The sequence below is a fragment of the Orussus abietinus genome, unplaced genomic scaffold (genome assembly GCF_000612105.2).
Source record: "Orussus abietinus isolate OABI.00-Male unplaced genomic scaffold, Oabi_2.0 scaffold18, whole genome shotgun sequence".
Classification (NCBI taxonomy): domain Eukaryota; kingdom Metazoa; phylum Arthropoda; class Insecta; order Hymenoptera; family Orussidae; genus Orussus; species Orussus abietinus.
In genome coordinates, this window is record NW_019396011.1 from 1,833,539 (window position 1) to 1,855,855 (window position 22,317).

The 22,317-nt window shown below is 43.1% G+C and overlaps 1 protein-coding gene across 1 annotated transcript in view; it reads left to right on the forward strand.

The window, feature by feature from the left end:
* The window catches only part of LOC111674366 (disintegrin and metalloproteinase domain-containing protein 33-like), a gene marked incomplete at its 3' end in the record, with an annotated part of 54,103 nt that extends 32,080 nt beyond the window's left edge, over positions 1-22,023 (forward strand). Inside the window, exons 2-5 of the mRNA XM_023434511.1 lie at positions 15,360-15,451; positions 18,399-18,554; positions 21,190-21,379; positions 21,959-22,023. Coding sequence (XP_023290279.1) covers positions 15,360-15,451; positions 18,399-18,554; positions 21,190-21,379; positions 21,959-22,023 — 503 coding nt within the window. The remainder of the gene's footprint in view (positions 1-15,359; positions 15,452-18,398; positions 18,555-21,189; positions 21,380-21,958) is intronic.
* Between the last annotated feature and the right edge of the window lie 294 nt (positions 22,024-22,317).

The window sequence follows — 22,317 nt, forward strand, 5'->3', positions numbered from 1 at the left end:
GGCGGAGTGCGTGAGGGGCGATCCTCCCTCTTCTTGGGGTCCCCGGCTTTGTACGGGTCTTTCTCTCTTTCTCTTCGGCTAAGGGGGTCCGAACGGAGAGAGGCACCCTCCCTCTATCTTTTTTTCTCAAGGGAGAGAGAGAGGGACTCGGGATGCTGAGTTTCTAGCTTAGGGAAACATATCCAGTCCTTGTGGTTGGAATATATTCTCTTGCTTATGTTTGTCATAGACGGGTTACTTTAGAGTGGGAATTTAATAAAAAGGGAGGTAGAGGGAAAAAGAAGAAAGTGAAGGCACTAAGGGATGAGGGGAATTTTTCTGCCAGTCTGCCCTCCCTCTCTCTTGCCCTCCTTGAACCCCGTATACATCTGCCTCTCTCTTCCTCCTGAGAGAGCACGACACTTTCCCTCTTTCTTCGACCGAACCACCCTCTCTTCTACATCTAACGTACGGAAGACTTTATTGGAAAAGTTCACGAAGCTCTTTTAGTTTAAATATATGGAAGATCTCGACGCGATATCCCGCTGCTTTTCAACCGGTCATATACGTATCGACGTTGAGGAAAGTGATGCGTGTTGCAGAAAATGGCTTCCCCTTGGTGGAAGGATGGAGAAAGAGAATTTAATGAGGGAAGTGGGCAGGGAAAACGGAGTGTGTAAGCCGAGGGAGAAACCGGAGAAAGAGGGACGAGGCGAGGGTGACCGATGCGTGCGCGCGCACGTGTCAATCCGCCATCTTTCTTTGATCCTTCGGCTGCGTCCATATATGTGCCTCTTTCTCGCTCCCCCACAATTCTGTATCTACCGCTCTCCCTCCCTCGTGGAACGTAAAGGATAGGAATGAAATACGTGCTGTAATATGTTGGAGCTCTTATTTTTTTTTTCATTAAATGTGAAATTCATTAAGGAGGAGAAATTTATAATTAGAGCTCTTTAAAATCTGACAAATAAATTTCGCATGCGTTGGCGTTTCCTTGTTCCTTAATTAATATCTGCAGTGCTGCAATACTGCAGAAACACCATTTCGGAAGGAGGATGCTCCTTGCAGCTCGTTATCCTTCCTCGACCTCCTAATCCTCTTCGTTATCAGACTCGGATTTTGCTTTCCTTTTCCCGGTAACTCATCTGCCCCTTGTTATAACACCTAACGTCGTCCCTCTCGACCATAAAAATTAATTGACCAGAGTCCTTAACTTTGATTTAAAAAATTTACCCTATTTAATATTTAGAGTACCTTACTAAATAAAATTATTACCAGAGAAGTTTCCCATTTGGGAAAGAATTGCAGGAATACTCGAGAACCATTTCTGTGATAATGATGGAAATGAAAATTGTATGAAATTTTTAATTTGGGCCTTTAAAAATAATATCCTGGGCGATTGGAGTGTTGGAGGCACTTTATAGAACAGTAATGCCAGTCTTTGTCGAATTTTATGCATGCGCATACTATTCTATGACGATGGGTAAGATTGGAGACGGTAAATTTAAGGCTGATGAAAATTGGATGAGGTATGAGTTACTCGAAACGAGATTTCTGGAACGGAGAGATTAAAATCGGTCCTCTTAGGGCGCGGCCTCGTATTAAATTAGTGCACGGATCCTTCCCTTTGTAAGTGTATCATCTCGAGATTACAACTCGGGGCTCCGAGCCCCTCGGAATGGGATATTAATATTAAATCTCCGGAAGGATGTCGCGCTTCGAATCGGCTTTTTAAATTCGAGCTAGCCAAGAGATGGCTCGGGGCACGATGAAAATTTCATCCCGATCTCGGCTAGAATCCGAGAATCTCTTGAATTCGTCCAACTCATTACGTGTTTATTGCGAGAAAATGGGACACGGTAATTATGTTGTTAATATTTTACGTATTTTTAGTTGCTCGTATCGATTACCCGTCCAACGAGCTCCGCACCGCTGCGTCGAGCGAAATGGTACTATTAACAAATACGAGTCTGTTGCGTTAATACCGCAAAATATGAAAAAATGATTTAAACAAATGTTATTCGCCGCTTCAGCCTAGACAACTTTTGTAGAAAACGTTTTTCTCTGAATCGCACCGTTGACGAAGAAATTTAAGTAACGTGTGGTGAAGTGGATACTGGACTCTTGAATTTCTTGAAAGGAATTATTTTATTAATTAATGTTAATAAGTGTCCGAGACGGTTAAGAGTGTTATTAATATTTCGGAGCACTGTTTGAAATTGTAGACTTCCTAGTAAATACGGTGGATGTGGTTACTGATGAGATAATGTTTTATTCAGGAAGAAAATAAAAGTTGTTGCATTTATCATCCCTGGCAAGACCGCCAGTTGTACTTCCGCCTTATCAAACCACGATAACAGTACCTTGAAATCAAGGTCGTGAATAAGACCATCTCCTTTGTAAATTCTCACTGTCAATGAACCTTGTCGATATGATCCGAGTCTCGTTCGATTTTTCATTCATTCAGAAAAATCACGATTGATTTATGTACATACCGCCGAGGGCAAACAGTGCTCCTGATAAGGCGTAAAAAGTCTTTGTCTTATGTATAATTCCTAAATGATTTTTCTGTGTTTAAGCCGACTTCTTAACAAGTCAAAACAATTGATATACTTTAATTGGGACTTGTGCGTTTTTCAAAGAATTTCAATTCTCAGGGAATGATTTTCCTTCCTTAGGCCTTACGGGATTTTAAGAAAGAGGTAAAGGATCTCATTTACGGATTTCTTGGTAGCTTCGGAGTGCTTAAATATCTGACGCGAAATGCTCGGAAGATCTTTTCCACTTCTGGTCCAGAAAGACTCGGCTAGGACCGAGATAGCTTATCCGGAGTCTGCGGCTCCCGGAGATAACTGCTCCAGATATTCCGGCGATCCGACCTCCTACGCTTTTCCTGCGGACAAGAGAGACCTCCTCGTAACGTCCTGCCAGAAGAGGGTCGGCGAATTAGGAAGAAACTTCCCCCGACACTTCGGGGCCACTTCACCCCCAGGACTTGTCTATTAACATCGACCCTCCTCCGAGGAACTTATCTAACCGCGAATTCGCCGCCACTTAAAGAACTTCTCTCCGTTATCGTCCTTACCTCCACCTTTCCCGAATGAAAATTTCACACCTGGCCACAAAGTTCCCTTTGTTTAAACTGTATCATTACGCACTCGTGCATTGATCGCGCTGAATGGAAAAATGAATGAAAAATGTAACAATCGAAGTGATTTAATTAATTTGATAGGAGTCGCTTTATCGATTCTTCTCTCTTTTCAAATCGCGATATCTGTAAACCGTGTTCCCAGTCACCATTGGGATTTTATCCGGGAATCTGGAAACGGGTGGAGGAATTTACTGTTCCTTTTTTGGGGGAGAACGGTGGCTCGTTTCATTGATGGAGGATTCCTCGTAGAGTTTGTCGAACCAGAGGGGAAAAGAAAAGACCGAGGGAGATATCCCCTTATCGTTTCGGCCGTTTCTTTCGGCCCATTGACGGAGTGCTTTTCTCGTTGAGTTTGTCAAACAAGACAGCTGATCGGAGGGAGAGGGAGAACTAATGGGGAAGCCAATGCGAAAGAGAGAAACGCAACGATGGAAACTCGGCTCGGATTTCCGGGGAAGGGAAGTAAACGCGGATAATGTGGAAAGGAGAAGCCACTCGCCTGGAAAGTCATTTCCGGATTGGAAGGTAATAAAACGAAAAGCCGTACGTGTCACTCCGGATATGGAGTAATGAATAAAAATGACATAAAAATATATGTACTAAAGTTTGGCAGGATTTTATTCCCGAGTCAAGGAGAATCTACAAGTTTGATATCACCTTTCTGTTTCTCTTTTATCGTCGGGAAAGAGGAACTCGTGGAATATTTATAGTATGGTAAAATGTGTACTTTCCGTACTTCCCTCGAAAGACGGGAATTATTCCGAAGAACTGGAATACATGCGCAATAATTTCCGAGCGTTTCCCTAATTTCACTTGGGACTTCATCCGCAATTCTTGAACTACCGAGAGGACTGTATAAAATCTCCCGTAATTTATAGAATATCTTAACTTCTCCTGATAAACTGGGAAATAGATAGGAATAAAATTAGATCGTTGATATGATCGGAAGGGACGTAAATTCGTGGAGAGGTAAATTCTCGTCGTTTCCCCGTTTTACCCGTCTCATTGACGAAGGTACTTCTCGTCTCGAGTTCGTCAATCGAGGCAACTAACGAGTGCGAGGGAGAGGGCGCGATAGGGGAACTAGGGGGAGCGAGAGAGAGGACCGAGAGGGCCCGATGAAAAGCAGCCGGATCTCCGAGTAAAGAGCAAAAGTGGGATAATGTCGAGAGGAGCAAATGCGAGCGTCGCTCGGGACGTTATTTCCGGAATCAAAAAACATGCACGTAGTCTCGCGTGTGAGTATCTTTAGCATTTGACCGGCGCTACGATGTCATACTAACTTTACGAATAATATAGTCGGACTCTCCCTCGAAAGGGGGACGCTTGAAAACTCGGGCTCGCGTCTCCTCTTATCGCTAGAAAGAAATTTTTACTCGACATTTAATGGACAAAAACCCGATTTAACGAAGAAAAAAGTATTCCCTTTCGAGCACTTTTTTTTAAGGAAAAAGACATCCCCCTTGAAACGTTCCTCTGTAACCGTATCATTGCGAGCGAAACGTATGTAGAGCTTCAAGTGTACATGATAACATTTTTATGCGTAAAGAGCGAATTAAATAAGAAGTAATAAAGAAATATTAATTTATACTTTCAAGTGATTCTGAAAGAATCCACATTTCATAATTGAATTATGGATTTTTTTTTCTTACTTTTTGCTCATTACTTTTTATCCAAACATTTGTCGTATTGATGACGTTTCCGTATCGTCTTGAGGAAGGTCGGGGCGAATTCAGGGATCGTTTGCATAACGGAGCAGTGCACTTCCTTATGCATGCACAATAATACCGATCGGTGGGGTATTCGTATTCCAGTACTCGACTCGGTACCAATCGATGGTACCTCGGGTATGTACCTCCGAGGAGTAGTTCTTTCCCGAACAAACACTTCTGTTCTCGTTCCTCCGATGGTAAGGTTCTCCTCCGGATCTTCTCCGGCGAGCTCGTCCAGGAGGAAATAAATATTTGATCGACCGCTTCCTAGACCGCCAATAAAGGTGGATCAGAAAAAAAAAGAGAAAAAAGTGAAAGAAATGGCATTTCCTCCCCCGAGCCGTTTGTAAAGCACCCCCTGAGAGTCGGAGGAAAGCGGATAGATAGAATGCACTTTGTCATAATGCACCCACGGAGAGGGAGGATGTCATCGGCACGGGACAACAATGTAGCTCAGGATTCACTGGATAAAAGAGAGGGTGATAGATATGTGGATGAAGGAGATGACGCGATGGAAGTTGCAAACCAGATGAAAATGAAATTAAACACAAAGGTTATTTGATATCGTTTTAAGTATGCACTTTGTCATAATGCACCCACGGAGAGGGAGGATGTCATCGGCACGGGACAACAATGTAGCTCAGGATTCACTGGATAAAAGAGAGGATTATAGAAATGTGGGTAAACGTGTTTTATTTCAGAATTTCATCGGTTAAGTCTTCTAGACATGCTTTCATTGTCAAATGTGATAAGTGAATGAAAAAATGTCTCACTTTGTGGTAACATCGTTTTATTACACTCCGTTGATTACGAAACGTGTTCATAAATAGGAAAATGGATTACATTCTGGTAATCCGATAACTGAGCTGTCGCTTCTCGTTAACTTATCTCCAGGAAGTAAGGATGCTCTTCCTGGGAGTAAAGCAATGCTTCTTTGTTGCAAGATACTCCGGAGACTCCTGGAAGAAATAAATATTTGATCGCTCGCCCTCTCCACCGCCAATAAATCCGGATGACAAAAAGTAAAAGAAAGGATACTTGTCCCTCTAGAGTCGTTTCTAAAGTGGCTTCTACAAGCAGAGCCGGAAGGGGAAAGCAGATAGATAGAATGCACTCCGTTACAATGCTCTGCAAAGGAGATCTTTGAAAAGAATGGCGTGGATGCTGGAAGCCAACACACAATGTGGCATACGGTATAATAGGGAAAGAGTCTTTTGTTAAGGAGGAAAATAGATAAAGGCATAGGTCAAACGCGACAGCATTGTCATTTCCTTGACAAAGGCCCTCGAAAGCGATTAATGAAAACGGACGAGATCGATGACAAGAATTAATTACGGGGTTTCATTCACCGAGCCGAGGACATTTCTTTTATAAATTTCTATCAATCCACTTAGATACCATGGAATCCCTGCTCCTGACTTTTCAAATTGATTTCCGGCCCGTCATTAAATTAAACCTGGTGCAACAAATATCTACTTGTGGGAGAACACCCTCGATAAATATGTGCCTCCATTAAATCGTTTAATTCCTGGTCGCGGTCGAATAATTATCGCGAAATAATTAATAATCGAGATCCTGCGGTCCGTCTATGTACAAATCGGACTGAATATACTCTGAGGATGAAATTATCGCCCATTGCATTTAGAATTCCCCGACATGTTGCGCTTGGTAATTGTTACTCGAGGGATTAGAAATTAAATAAAAAATCGGCCAACTGTGCTGACGGTAGATTTATATTTATGGAGGAATTTCTATTTGCTTGGCAAATGTTTAAATTAATGCCCGTGATTGCTCCCGTTTTCCGTTGTTTCGAGGGTAGACAAAGGATATTCGGAGAATGGTATGAAATGGAGGAGAAAAGTTGAAGAAAGGGTGCTAAGCTCGTAAACTCGCGATCGCAGACTCGAGACGCGAAACAACCATCACTTGACTCGTTTATTACGGCAATTAACCCCCAACCCCTTGACGAACTTGAACTCGAGTTTAATCCGATGGACGAACGGCTCTGGAACGAAGACTCGCATACCCTGAGAGATAGGAGTCTCGACTTCCTTTTCTTCTCTCTTTTTTTTCTTTTTTTTTTCTCTCTCTCAAATCTCGTCCCATGTTACCGAATTGACTCAACTTCACAGCTGATCGGTCACGAAGTGCGATTAATTTTTGCTACCGTTGCAAATCAAGAAAAATCCCGTTGGTGACTTCCTAAATAAAGGGGACTTTCGCGTTGACGATTTTGCAAATAATAAAAAGTGCACTTCTTTCCTGTTATCTGATGCATTTTGTCACGGTGATTAAAGGTCGCCGAGTCGCGGAGAGAAATGGGTCATAAAAATTGCTAGAAATCCGCGGAGCATTGTGCACCGACCCTAATTGCATCTACGTTGCTGTTATAAAAAAAAAAAAAAAGAAATAGGAAAAACGAGGTTTTTTAATGATGCACCTTTCCTGGTGCACTTTTTACACGCGCTAGAAATTTCGAGCCGTCGTAAAAGTAATCGCTTTTAATTTCTCCTCCTGCGGTTTGCCGAGTATAAAAATATTCTTTCAACCGTTTTAATGCAACATAAACGACGCGACGTGAAAATGTAGGGAAACGCGAAAAATGATTACTACACGGGAAATTCTTCTGGTTTTACTTTTTTGCATCGCTATTTCAAAATGCCGACATCCTCTTCAAGTTACTTTTCTTAGGTGCTATTATTGCAGATTCTCTGAGAAGGTTATTAACATAGCCAGTGTTAAAAAAAAAAGGAGGAAATTATATAGCACGAAAATTTATTGAAAAATTTTATGTTGAACGGTGCGGAATACTTATTCTGCGGGATTTTCTACTTTTTTAATGCGTTGATTTTTCGATATGCCAACATTTTCTGGGGGTTCTGTGCCGAGCTTTATTATTGCAAATTTCGTGAACGGGTTATCAACATTGTAGGTCGTTACCAATCGATATCTCGTATGCTCTCCATGCTACCCACCTGACCGGTGGTATCGCAAGCGTAATAAATTTTCCTATCGGCTTTAGTTGTAATGCACTTGCTGTACTTGCACGACACGTGCTACCCTATCGCAACATAATGCTTCTTACTTATCGAGATAAGTTGACATTATCCACGACAGATAAATAATTTACTGGAGAGGCTTGAGAAACGCAAACTCGGTGGTATTTTTATTTAATGACTAGTAATGTTTCCAAACTTTCAGAATTAAATGCTAATGCTATTTCAACGAACATGGCTTTGCGTTATTCAGCTAACAGGGAGTCTTGCATATTGGAAGCTTTATTGATTCGCAATATGCATCGATTTATGCGCACCAGTTGAGTGCATGAAATTATAATGACCGAAAGTAATTTGGGCGAAATTAACTCGCCCATATTCTCGGTGCACTCGATCGATATTACAGTCCTCGACGTTAATTTAATAAATCTGCAAAAAAAAATATCTGACTCCCTTGTTAGTCCTTATCAATTATTATACAAAATAAATCCATTATTAATGCATCATCTTCAAATGGTGTTTATTTTCCGTTTTCCCTGATTCTTCTCTTAGGAAATTGTTCCCAATCATGAACAATGTCGACTTCTTTAACTCGACACAAAAAAACGTTATCTTGCGATGTGATAGGATTTCCCGCGATGGCACTGCAACTTCTCTGCACGGTATATCATTCCAAATATTAATGCATTTTCTGCAAATGACGTTTATTTTACATTTTTCCGCTTTTTCCTTTCAAGAAACGGTTTGCCATCGTGGACAATGTTGAGTCATTTAACTCGATACGCAAACGTTATCTTGCGGTATGATAGGATTTGCTGTAATGGCACTGCAAATGCAACGCCACAGAGTCGGAACGAAATTGGATGGGAGGAAAAAAAAAGGAAAAAAAAAACAGTTTCGTTCCAGCTGCGTTATACGAAAATCGGAAATGCTGCCTCCGGGGATCAAGCAGTGAAACGTGTAACGAAAAGCGGAGAGAAAATGCGACGGCAATGCTTTTAGTTGAAACGAAATTAGTGGAACGAAGCGCTATTTGGAACGAGTTATCATACGTTCTAGAGCAAAGTGCCGAGCAAAATGCTCTTAATTCCGTTCTGCTCGGAAGTTGGAACAAATGATGCCTAGTCCCGTTTTATTAAAAATATCCACGTCCTACGAACATCAAAAGCGTATTCGAATAATAATACATAATTAAAAATCGACTAGACAATGGTAGACAATAATTAGAAAAGTTACACGTCATTGTTGGGAAGTTATTTGTGATATATCTAGCGACTGGAAGTCTCGTAAGAGATACGTGATGATAAGGGTACATCCCATCGACAGATTGCAGATGTCTGATAAGGAAATTAAATGGTTTTATCGAATATTGCAACTTTCCCGACATGTTATCTTCTAAGGCAAACATATTTCCATGGGCCGGGAATTCGATCGCTTTATTACGATAACGAAGATTATGTTTGCATCGGGTAATGATAAAGGAAATTTTGAGAATAACTGTGTAATGGTAAAGGTAGATTATGTTTTTCTTTGCTCCCAGTTAGGTCGGTTTATAGTGAGAATGGTTAAGGGAATAAGAATAATTTAGGAATTATTTAATGGGCGAAAGAGTGCTTTTATGTCTTTTTAGGAGGGAGGTGGAGGTTATGTTGCGTCGTGAAGTATATTGCATTTTATGGAATTCTTCTACCAAATGCGGTACGTTTTCCAGCACCGCCTGGCTCTGGAGCTCATAAAAGTATCACTCGTAACTACCATACTGGTGCTGGAATTCTCCTCATAAACATTTCCCCAAGTACATAGGAAACGTATATACAGTCGATCATGTATTCCCGGTTTATAACGTACCCACATAACGCACATATACCAAGTGAACCCTCCGTAGCATCAGTTGAAATTAAAAAAAAAAAAATACTATCCCATCGAAACTAGATAACAGAGAAAAGGATAAGTTAAATTCCATCCTTCTTTATCCGCTCATACATTCTCTAAACCCAGAGGATTGTAAAGTTGGACGCACATATGTACCCATAATTATGAAAGTGGTCTAAGTCAAAATTGAAAAAAAAAAATGAGTTTATCAGTTATTTCACGCCATATTATTACAAACGAAATTAATTCAATGGAATTGAAACAAAAAATATATGACTTAGACCACTTTCATAATTATGGGCACATGTGTGCACCGCACCAAAAGCGTTTTGCTCGGTACAAATGAGAAGTGACGTCACGGCCAGAGGGAGAAAAAGGGAGCATGAAAGAAGTAGGAGATGTGTCGAATTTCTTCTGCGACTATGCCGAAAGCTCTCGATGAATTGCCAACAATAGGCGGGTTTGAGAGGTGGCGTCTCGTAAAAGGACACCCGTCTAGATTTCTATGAGGATACGACCGGATTCGATATTCCTGCGATTAATTCCCGCACCCGGCGCGTTTCGTTGCATCCGACATTGCGGAACGCGACGACGCCGCCCGGCGGTGCAATCGGAATTAGCATTAGCGGTCAATTAATCCGATTGGACGTTGATTCGCCCCGAACCGGCGTGGACGAAGCTTTATCGAGATCCGCGGCATATGCGCGGCCCGGATCTACGTGTGTTCCCATGCATGCGGAGAGATGCGAGGGCTCCGAGGACACGTGCGGCTGCATCGCCATAATGGGCCCTGACGAGACGATATGCGCCATCTTGAAACGGCCCCGTGTCGTTGCGAACATTTCCTTGACTTTTCGTAATTCAACGATTCGCCCTTTTCGACAAATTCTACCCTTTAGCCGCTCCCTTTCCACGTGATGTTCCTATGAGACGTTTGCAGCACTCTTATTGCGGTTGCACCGTGACTGCTGCACTTGCCAGACGTCGATTAGAAATCAATCCCACATCAGAAATATTTAATAACATTTAGAATGCGTTAATACACGCATTTCTGTGAAAGTGACATGTCTATCGTCGCGCTCGTTCGCGCCATCTTGATTTTATTCCGGCCATCTCATATCGCGTTCCCATGAGTTCGGATTTGCGATTTCCCATTTCCATCAAATTCCACCCTTTCGTCCCTCCCATTTCCATCGGCATTTCTGTCGGAAGGGAATTACGTTTACAGCGCTTTTATTGCATTTCCAATACCCTTGCAGCATTTTCAGCACTCCTACTGTGTTTGCCACGCCCTACTTCTTAAGACAGCTGTATTTCTGCAATATAATGAATAACAATTTCTAATAAGTTGATAGACATATGTGCAACACAAAATTACATTTATACGACCCGACTCGAGTCCCACTGATGGTGCACTTTTGTGGCGGTTGCTCTATTGCGGTCTTTAATCGAACGGTGGGCGCCATCTTGGTACCATTACGAGCACCCACGTCACATCTCCCTGAGCCCGGATTTGCGAATCCCCATTTCCGTCAAATTCCACCCCTTAGCCGGTCTCGTTTCGTATGACATTTCTGTGGGAGATAAATCACATTCGCCGCGGCTTTCCAGCATTGACAGCGCTTGCTGCGGTTGCAGTGCTCTTGCTGCATGTGCAGCGCTCCTGCTGCGTTCTTGCAGTCGGCTACAAACTAAATCACCCCGTACATCCATATTCCATTTTCAAGAATAAATTGCAATACACGGTTCAACTCGATAGAATAGTCAAAAGAGTCAACGAGGGTGTAGATTAATAAGGGAACTTTTATCGGGGTGGAATACCTCGACGTAAATTAAATCCAATGAAATGATTCTTGATGCACTTAGTGGCGGGAAATTTAAATCCGCGCTCCGATTTCGGAGCGCAGAGCCTCGTTAGCGATCATTTCGGAATCGATGGAAAGTCAAAGGTACAATGAGCCAATTCGTGCGATCATCCTCGTAAACCTCGTCGGGGATTCAAATTGAGGGGATCGCGAGGCAAAAATAAGAAGAACAGGGAAGTTCATGCTCGAAAGCTCCTTTCGGGAAGAAAGGCTCGCCTCCGAGGGGGGGGCGATCGCCCGAACGGCCTCGGCAATTGAAAGCTCTTTTCAAGTAGACTTGGAGAAACTCGACAATTGAAAGCTCCGAACGGGGGAAAACTTGGAGGAACGCCGAGCTCGAGTTAGGAAAGGGAATCGATTCCGAAACAGCCCTGGAGACCACGATGGGATTTTGGATGAATCCGAAAGTTTCGATTTTTCAACATTTTCCCCTCTTCTTTTTTTTTTTTTTTTTTCTTCAAGAAATACATCTCGCGGTGGATTCGTCACTCGAAAGGTGATGGGTCGAGGTTTTTCTATGGGTGGTATAGTATCGTGTACGAATCTTCTTCCAAGGGAGATACCAGACTGCCACGTCCGGTACCATGAGTCACAAGTGGTGCATCTCTTAATGCCTCGAGTGGGAGTAATTACGAGGATTAATTGAACTGACGACACGCTGACAGGGATCGGCAAAACCAGTGCAGAACGTACGAGGACAACCAGTCCTCCACCCTTGATGCGCCCATTCACCGGGTACTATACGTTCATTCATTGGATAGGGTCTATAGTTTGGTATAGTAACCACGTCCCATAATTACCGCATTGCTTCAAGGCTGATTATTCCGTTTTTATCTCTAAAATATCTATATGCTTATTTAATATCTTAGAGATAAAAACCTTTTTGCCTCAATTTACGATTTTCTCTTTGATTAAGTAGGACTCATAGTATGGTATCCAGGATTTCGCCTACATAATAGCTTATTATGATAAGTACTCAATATCAAGAATGACTATTTCGCATATCGCTAATAAAAGACATATTAGTAACGTTGATGCATGGTTATCGCAATTAACGATTGTCTCGTTCATTCACTGAATACAATCTGTGGTATGATATTACAGTAAAGCAGATAACATATCATCCGATTAGTAAGTAGCATCGAGACTGATTTTTTCCATTCCATTGCCCTGAAGAAATACACATTTTTGATACTTAGGCAATACACGGTACCCTGAGAGAATCATTTCACTGAATGCATTTTTTTTTATATTTATCCAACAATCGTTCTTAATAAGACCTCTTAACCTATGCACTGGGTTGCATCCGAAAACAATAAACTCGCCAGGTCTAATTTGCAAGTTGCCGTCAAGTTGTCCACCCTTGCCGGTAATTTCTAAGGAATAATAACGCGATTACAATACCCCGTGTACGTAGTGAAAACGCGGTGTGGAATTTCTCCGGTGGTTACTCTTCATTACGTGCAGCCGAGCCGTAAATCAACGCAGCGTATGTTTCGGTGCAACGATACACGACCTCACGTATGCACACGAGGATTGGCCCAGAATAATATATCGCCCCAACGGTGGAGGTCCGGATAATGCATTAAGTACCCAAATTGCACCTAAGCAATCATACGTTAGAGAGGCCACGAATGAAATGCTCGTGAAATCTATGCACCGCTGCACATGCACATGCATCTAAGGAGGTTTCGCCGAACTTCATGCACCGATTGCCAAGAGGGCCTCGTAGGCTGCACTTCCTTAAAGTGAACAATAAAAAGTTACTTAATATCATTACACAAATTAATAAAATATTTAACGTGTGCCTCCCACGATTTGAAGAATGTTTTATATATATATATCTTTTGTTTTAATTATTTATTTGGATTACTTTTGGACTTATCGGAGGTCGCGTAGGAATGCCGAATAATTGGGGCCATTTTCGCGGCGATATTTCGATATTTCGAGAGAATTTCGGCATTTCTAGACCTGCAGCCGGAATATGCAGACATCGATGGCCTTTGGGTCGGTCGCTCCCGGTATCGTTGCGGCCTGCTCATTTGCATTAAACAAATGGAATGCATTCCAAAGTGTCGCGTGAAAGCATCCTTTAAAGCCAAGATGTTGACTAGAGGGCCGACTAAAAAGTAGGTCGTGTAATGTTACCTTCATAGTGCTAAAAGCGCCGTCGTCAAAGGTCGGCCCTCTCGGGGAGTAACGAGGACGTTCAGCCTGCACGTACGCATTATGCACGGAAAATACTGCAATCCCTAAGTGACGGTTAAATAAATAAATACGTAAAGAAAATTGGAAAAATAGATATTTCACGAGACCTTCCTTATAGTCCCCGTATTCACTTTGTAACGTTTGAAACTAGTGAGTACACCTAGTACGGGGAGAAGTTTAATAAGCAAGACCTCTTTGGCATCCACTTAATGCATTTCTTTTTTCCTCCGTGAAGGAATATGGAAAATTCGGACTCTTTATTCTCATATCTGGAGTCCTTCCCTGCGGTGGCCGCACTTCTTCCGCTGACGCGTTCATTTTGGTAGGGCTTTCCGGGCGGAATGAAAGAGCGGAGGAATGCTTTTAACCGTATTTAAAGTATATTCGCGGAAAATGCTCGCGAGCTCTGCTGCTAACATAAAAGTGGATTAAAAGAATGGGAAGAGAGGCAGCCGGTTCGCCTCGCATCTGCTGGGGACTTCGGTCGATGGGATCTTCTCCTCTCTCTGTCTCTATCTCCTTTTCCTTAGCTTTATCTTTCATATCACCCGCCAGTTTGAAAAGCACCCCGGGACCTCCGGGAATATCCCGAACTATTTTAATAACTGGAATTATATATTCCCTCATCCGCGCCCTCCCCGTAGAAATTGGACTTCCGCTCCATCTGCCTCGTCCTCTCGGATTTCCGTAATCCTTTCAATTTAACGCCGCCTTTTTGCCCCAACTACAATTGGCCCTAATAATTAACAATTGCAATTACACGCCGCGAGCGGGTGAGAAACCTCCCACCCCCTTTTTACCCCCAAAATTCGGTTTGCTAAATTGTTTCCTGCACTGGTGGAATACCATTTCTGAAATTATTTCCTTTATTTATTACTGTTTTTCGTGATGGTATTCTTTAACTGGATAATCTTAAGGACGACGCTCCTCTAAAACTTCTTTTCGATAACGAAAAATCTCCTGAGCTCGTTAGGGGGTCCCTATTTCTTGTGAAAAAAGTGTCAGGGAGATAAGAGAAACACGAGGCCAAGTAATTAAATTTAATGGTCGTACTTATCGAAGGTTAAAAATTGCTTGTTAGTCTCGCCCGAAGTAAGCCGCGCGCTCTAGGAGAGCAATTTCGCCTCCCCCGTTTCTTTTTCTTGGCCGTAACTCGAAAACCAACATTTTCTTTCAATTCCCCGAGAAACCCCTCCCTGCGGTGAAAAATTCACCGTCAAATATTTCCCGGCATAACCGCGCGCGTTACTTTTTTAATTATTTAACGCAATCTCGCCCCTCGACTTTCCCGCCGGAGGCGCGTCCTCGGGAAGCTAATATTTTCCTTAAATTTCCCGGACCCTCGGTGTAGAAAAAAGGAGAGAGAAAATATATATATACAGTCCGACATTTCCCTCGGATACGATTGTCGCAGTTTTCATTTACCTTTATCCTATTTTCATATCCCATTTTCCAAAAATCTGTCCCGCGCGCGCGTTCGCCCATATTTCGATGAGATCGGGAGATTCGGAAAAACTTGGGATAAATTATATATATATATTCTTTTCGTTATTTTAGAATAAATTTCCTTTTACAGGTCCGTCCACGGATTTCAGCAGCTACGCGAAAGTGCGGCCGAGAGTGTTTCACGGGAGGAATAAAAGGGAGATTTCGTCGACACGAGAGGCGGTAAGTCCTTTGGAAAATACGATGCTCACCTGCCTTGACTTGACGCCGGTGTATGTCCTTAATATCATCTCGAAAATCCCGTTGTATATGCACTGTATGTATATTTTGTATATACCGTACATGCCTATACGAGCACGGGGCGCGAGAGACGGACGGGGCTGCTTTGGCTTTATATGCAAAACGGAGCTTCACGCTATGGTGCAACAATTTCAATGCAAATGTCGAGACGCCGACTGAATATGAAAATTGCCGGGGAACTTTAAATCGCCGGTCCGGAAGTAGTGCTTTGTCGGCCCTGGCGTGCCCCGGCCTGGTTCGATCGATCGATATCTCGAAAATCGCCGAGCTTTGTCTCACCTGAAAACCTCCCCTTTTTCTATTCTTCTGCATTTTTTAATATATTCGTCCAATCTCAACAATGCTCCCTTAATCGTCGGAAATTAAAGATCCGTATTCCTTGCAATTTCTGATCGCATTAATGTAACATATAATGACAAGTGAAAAATTTGATAACGTCCCTTGGTTTTTGCGAGAGTGATACCAGAAATTTCGCGATCCTGCAATTAAATGGCCGACGGTAATTACTTCCAATTATACGCCGTTAAAAATCGCTATCCTCGGCAATTTAAATATGCAAAGGTGTATTAAAATTAAAAATTCGAGGCGATGAACAGAATTATTACACAATATTTTTTTTTTTTTTGACAGAGCGAAAGTTGATTTACATGGGACAATTAATTTACCAGTTGGCTCGGTGCCCTGCCAGAAGTGTTATAAAAGTGACTGCTCAATTGCGATTCGAGCCCAAACAGTACTTCGCACCCTACGAGGTCCTCGGAAAGTACTCGGGGTTTTTCTCCTTTTTATCCTCGCATCCACCCTCCAATTTCCTCCTTTGTGCCCCCTCCCTTTGTGCCTATACACGTCGGGTCGAACTTATATACCGCGAGCACAAAGGGAAGTAAAGTCATTCCAAGAGTGGAGTCAGCTGTAGTCGGGCACTCGCTTTTGCTATTGACAATTGTAGGCGTTTGCGCAATTTCGAGCACTTACCTCGGAAATAAACTAGCGAACTTCTACCAGACTCCCTATCAAAGGAAGAGTTAAAAGTTAATAACATGGAATATACATTTAAAATTACATGGGACGCCCCCCCAATACCTTACATATGTAATGTAATGTACAAGTTGTAATCTGTACATTTTTATTGAAAAAAAAAAAAAAGGCAGGATTGCCTCGGTCTCGTTTATAATAAATTCCCATGACACCTTGAGCACTCTAGAAAAGTGGAAGTAGGGAAACAAGAGTGCAAGCAACAATTCCACCTTGCGCAGGTGTCACCTCGCTTTTTTATTCTCGGCGGATAATGCCATAAATGTAGCGGGAAGTTCATTCTCTTCGGTAGGAAAAATTTTCTCAGTTTCCCACGGAAACAAAGGAAACTCCGGATAATCTCCGGGAGAATGCTAATCGTCTTTGTTACTTACTTTCGCAGATGGCAAAGTAAATAAAAAGAGTCGCTTAATTGCGCGCCTAGGTATACATATACGTATGTATCCCTGTCGCATGCTCGCGAGTGCTCGGTTTGCGTTTAAATGATACGGCAAAGGGAGAAAATCCACTTTGGGCTAATACTAGCAAGAATTACCTGGAAAAAGTTTTACTTTCAGCCAGATTAAGGGAGACCCACTTGGAAGGCCCCTACAAATTACCGCACGGCAATTACCGGCTCGACTAATCGATTATTCGAGTTCAAGTTCGGTTAAGTAACTCTTGACTTGCGCCGAGCCAATTCGACCCTCGTTTCGAACAATTCTCATTCGAAGTGCTTCTGTATTTTCCAATCGAAATTCCTCCACGACAAATCGCTTCAATATGAAAAAGAAATTAATAAATGTCGCTTTTCCCAATTTTTCTTGCAAACATCTTGATTATACGTCGAGGTAAAAATCTGTAAAATTAAATCCTGACTGAGAATCCTATCCTGCGTAAAATCTCAAACCATAATCGCAAAGATTGTCCTAAAAAAACAGCTTTACCCTGCATCTGGCATGATATTTTCACAGCTGTTGGATGGTTTGCACGTTTGGGCCAAGCTTATCAAACTACAGATATTCGCAGATAAGATGACGAATTTTACGCCAGGTGCAAGAATTCTAGGTTTTCATTTTACAGAATAACTTTGAAGGTCCTTCTAGCCATGAAATCCCAAAACCCTCGGCGCATAATTATATTATACCCGAAAAAAAAAATTAAAAAAAAAATAAAACAACCCATGTAAATCATTTTACGCCAGGTGCAAGAATTCCAGGTTTTCATTTTATAGAATAACTTTGAAGGTCCTTCTAGCCATGAAATCCCAAAACCCTCGGCGAATAATCGCCGATACTATTCCTAGGTTCGAGTTTGCGGGCTGCTCGTCGCGATCAATGTTCCTTACACAATTGCCCGGCGAGGCAATTCTGGCATTTACTGTCGCAAACGTTATAACTGCCTCTGGAGGGCGATAGGAGACTGTTATCGCAACAATGAACCACTGTTAACCAGGAATCGGTCGATTCCGCCTCGTCGGGTCCCTCAATGTTTTCCCCGAAGACCCGTCGAACGAGACGCAAACCGCTCGATGACGACCCATTTGGAATTTAATCGTAGCTTCGATTACAATTTAACCCATACCAAAAGCCTCTGCCATGAATATATTCCTTGAGAAAAATCCGAGCGATCTCTCCCCAGGAAAATATCTCATAAGTCATTCATAAATGGGCAACTTGAAATCGTCCTATTGCTCCACTTTACCCGAAGATTCATGAAGATTTGCAAATAATGCCGCAAAGTGGCTCTTGTGTTAGTGGGATTAAAGTCGTTTAACTGGCCGAAAAGGGGATAAATTAAATTTCTTCCATATTTTCAGGAAGGACCTACTAATTGCGTGATTTTTTAATTCCAGGATCTCAAGCATGCCGATTTACTCACCGTTGGCCTCATGATAGACGGGGTGGAGCGACTTTTGGATCTCCGATTAAATACCGATCTAATACCTGTCGGTTATCAGCAACGTCACCAGGAAGGGGGCACGTATAAAGTGCATACGCCGTCGAAGGTGGTAAGTGTAATTTCTTTGATGACATCGTTAAAAACAAAACGGAGCATTGCAATCGTATAGCATTTCTTTAACTTTCCTTCGCACAAGGTGAAGAAATTTTCTAACGTATTTTTTAACATACGTTAAAACCACAGTACACAAGTATATTAAATTTTCGACAAAATTTCACGAATAAACTGTCGTTATAAAATCCCAAATCTATCCAGGAATTAATGATAAACGTACCCTAGGTCACTTTTAAGAAACCTTTATAATATTACAATTTTCACGAATTTTCTTCGATTCCCAATTTGAAGGCAAACCACAAGAGGCAACGTACAAAGACGTGGAAAAAAAATATCAATATCGATATTCAATGCATAGAAAGTGGTGATTAGTTAAGGATTTCGGTAATTGTGGGGTTAATTGTCAAAAGTAGCCGTTAAAAAATGGTAAGTCGGGGGATCGAGATTCCTGGAGGGATTGCAGACGCCGACCTAACCTTCAAGGTCGCCTCGGAAAATGGCGTCCGCCAGTCGCCGCTGCTCGAGACAGGTGCGACTAACTAAGGGGTGCGTGTTTATTAAAAAAAAAAAAGGTGGAGGAAAGAGAGCAAAAACTCAGGTTGCGTGTCGCGGCGGCATTTCACGCGTCCCTCGTGCCAGGTTTACGCTCGGTCGAATCGATCGAGTGAGTCACCGACTCGGCCGGGCGAGAGACCGATGACCCAAGAGGCGGCGCCGTCTCTCCACTCCCCCGGACGCGAACCGCCGATGCCGCGCTTCCGAGTCCTAATTTACCGACCGAGCGGCGGCCGCGGGAAAAACGAGGAGAGGGGAGGCGAGCGTTATTCCCGCGGGTCGAGAGCGCTGCCCTGACGGATGCGACGACACTCCTCCCCCGAGAGAGGGTCGATTGACAAAATGCTGGAAAACTCCGATTTCCAGCATTTCCCCCGAAAACGAAACGACTCGGTTGTATTCACTCAGGAAATCCTGGATTTTAATACCCGAGATCAGGTGGAGAAATCACCTTGAAATTCTTTATAATCCCCGAAACGTCATAATTTTAAGGCGAAACGTCACTTGTTACTAATCGCATTGTTCATCATATGGAACCAAAGGCAAACCCTGACGTTTTTTAATAACAGTTAAAATTAAATAACACCTCGGTTGATATCGCATGAAGAATGAGAAAGGCGGGCTTATCGTCATCAGTTTGAATGAATTCAGACTTCGTTGATATACACTTTCTTTTGACGAGCACCGTAAGATTTTCAAGTAAAATTCGATATTGAAAATGGCAGACGGTAACATATTTTAATAACCGGCGAAAAATAAATTACACCACCGGGGTGCATTTCGCTGACCGATGCACCTGCACTCACCCTCTCGGCGGATATATCGATATTTCAGCCGGGCCGAAAAAGGCAATAGCGGAAAAAAAAAAACGCATAGTCCGACTTCCGGGACTCTAACGAGAAATTCCGAGGTCCGGGCAAGCGGAATCCGCGGGCCGATTCTGCCAAAGCGTCCGGCCATATCGGACCCTCGGGAAGATCAAAGCGAAGTATTTGCCACCGGTCGTCGAATGTTGGCAAACGTTGGCACACAGGGGCTGCCTCGCTTTTGCAAAGTCCGGCGCTAACGAACCCTGCGGCCCCGCCAAAAGGGAAAATCGCGCGGAAGGGGCGGCGAAACTGCGGATCCGCGGATTCGCGAACTCCACGGCCCGGTTTCGCGTTTTCGACTATTCCCGCGTCAGACCTCGTCGGGCTCGATTTTCGAGAATTCGTGCGATTGAATGAACTAATTGAACATGAGGAATATCAGTTCCAGATTGTAGCTCGTTCTTGAGGCCATACTGGTAACCCTTAATCAAAAATTTCCTCGTTTTGACTCTGAATCTACTCTTTGAATTTAAATTTTGCCACTTTACCATTTTGTAAAAATATTTCTATACGTCGATTTCGCGTTTTCGACAATGCCCGCGTCGTGCTCGTCGGGCTCGATTTTCGAGAATTCGCGCGATTGAATTAACTAATTGAACACTAGGAATATCAGTTCCAGATTGTAGCTCGTTCTTGAGGCCATACTGGTAACCCTTAAACGAAAACTTGGTCGTTTTGACCCCGAATCTACTTTTTGAATTTAAATTTTAGCACTTTACCATTTTGCAAAAATGTTTTCGAAGCCCGGTTTCGCGTTTTCGACAATGCCCGCGCCAGACGGCCCGGTGCTCATTGCGCTCGTTGTACTCGGTTTTCGCGTGTCTGTGCAATTAAATTAATTAATTGAACATCCCGTCGCCGCGAGTTCTGCTCCTCCCGTCGCGTTTAATTCCGCGCATTCGTCCCGGGTAGTGTGAACGCCTCGATGACGTTATCTACTCGCGGCATCAACGACCTGAGGCACTGATAACGAGAAACCTAAATTACATAAAAGGGGTAGGGGGATGGAAAAAATTAATCTACCCCAGTCGTGATTTACAGGACGCGAAATAATAATACGCACATTTAGAGACAGCGCCCGGTCCTGTTAAAAAGATATTTCGGATTTGTTATCATATAATTGTAACGATTTCATTCATCTTCGGACGATGCCGTGTCATAAGGAGGGGTCTGAAGGAGGATCCGCACCTCTTTTTAATTTTCCAGGAACTCTGTCACTATCAAGGCAGCATCCGAGGCGTCCCTGGTTCCTGGGCAGCCGTGTCTACATGCAGAGGATTACGAGGAACCATCTTCGACGGCGAGAATTCCCACCACGTGCAACCGGAAGAGGGATCCTTGGAGTCGCCTCACTATCTATACAAGCAAAGCGACCTAATAGCTAATAAAACTTGCGGTAAATTGATATCCACATATATATATCAAAGCTTCTATCACTACCAATTAACACTCCACACCCTAAAGGTACAAACATAAAATTCCATAAAAAAAAAAATGTCTCGCGCTTTCCTACATAAATAATATATCTGTAACGCGTTAATGTGAGTTAATCTTATAAGCGCTATGGGCCCATAAGTGCGTCGGACGTTTGGTCGAATATTGCTTGCACGCCCTGACGAAATTCGCCCGTACGCCAAAAGGGCTTGGCGCTCAAAGGGACTAGTTTAGGGGATTCAGGGGTGGAGGCGCGGACTGATAATTTTTCTATTCGTCAGTTGAGCCAGCCAGGGACACGAGGACTCGTGAAAGCCCCCTTGTAGCTCGACATTGTATCCTCTTAAGGCAATCCCGGGTCTCCCCCGGGACCCGGTACTTGACGGTCGCGAAGAGATTCCCGACATGGGACTGGTCCTTCCTCAGGGCCTCGGCGACCATGAGAGCCAGGTTCCATGTGTGCTGGTCCTGGCTGGTTCTCACCCTTTCCCGTCTGCGAAGAGTCCCACCGCCAGTCGTTGATCCCCGCTTTTTGTTCCAGGATACCAGGGAACCGCACATCAGGTCGTCGATCGCGAGCATCGGCTCCATAAAAGATCACCAAGAGTAAGTGTGCCACTTCTCGGACATCTCCGGATGTTGTTTCGCTTGGGCCGATTTTTTGCCCACCCTTGTATATTCTTTTTTTTTTTTAACGCTCCCCGGAATATTCCACCGTGATAAAAAATATACCAGACACGATAATCCTTTGACGAGGATTTTACGTAAAATCTCCGCGCGGTTGGATTAATTAATTACCTCTCCACCTTTCAGATATATACGGATGTTGTTTCGCTTAGACCGATTTTTTTTACCCACTCTTGTATTTTTTTTTTCTCGTTCTGCGGGGGAATTCAGGCG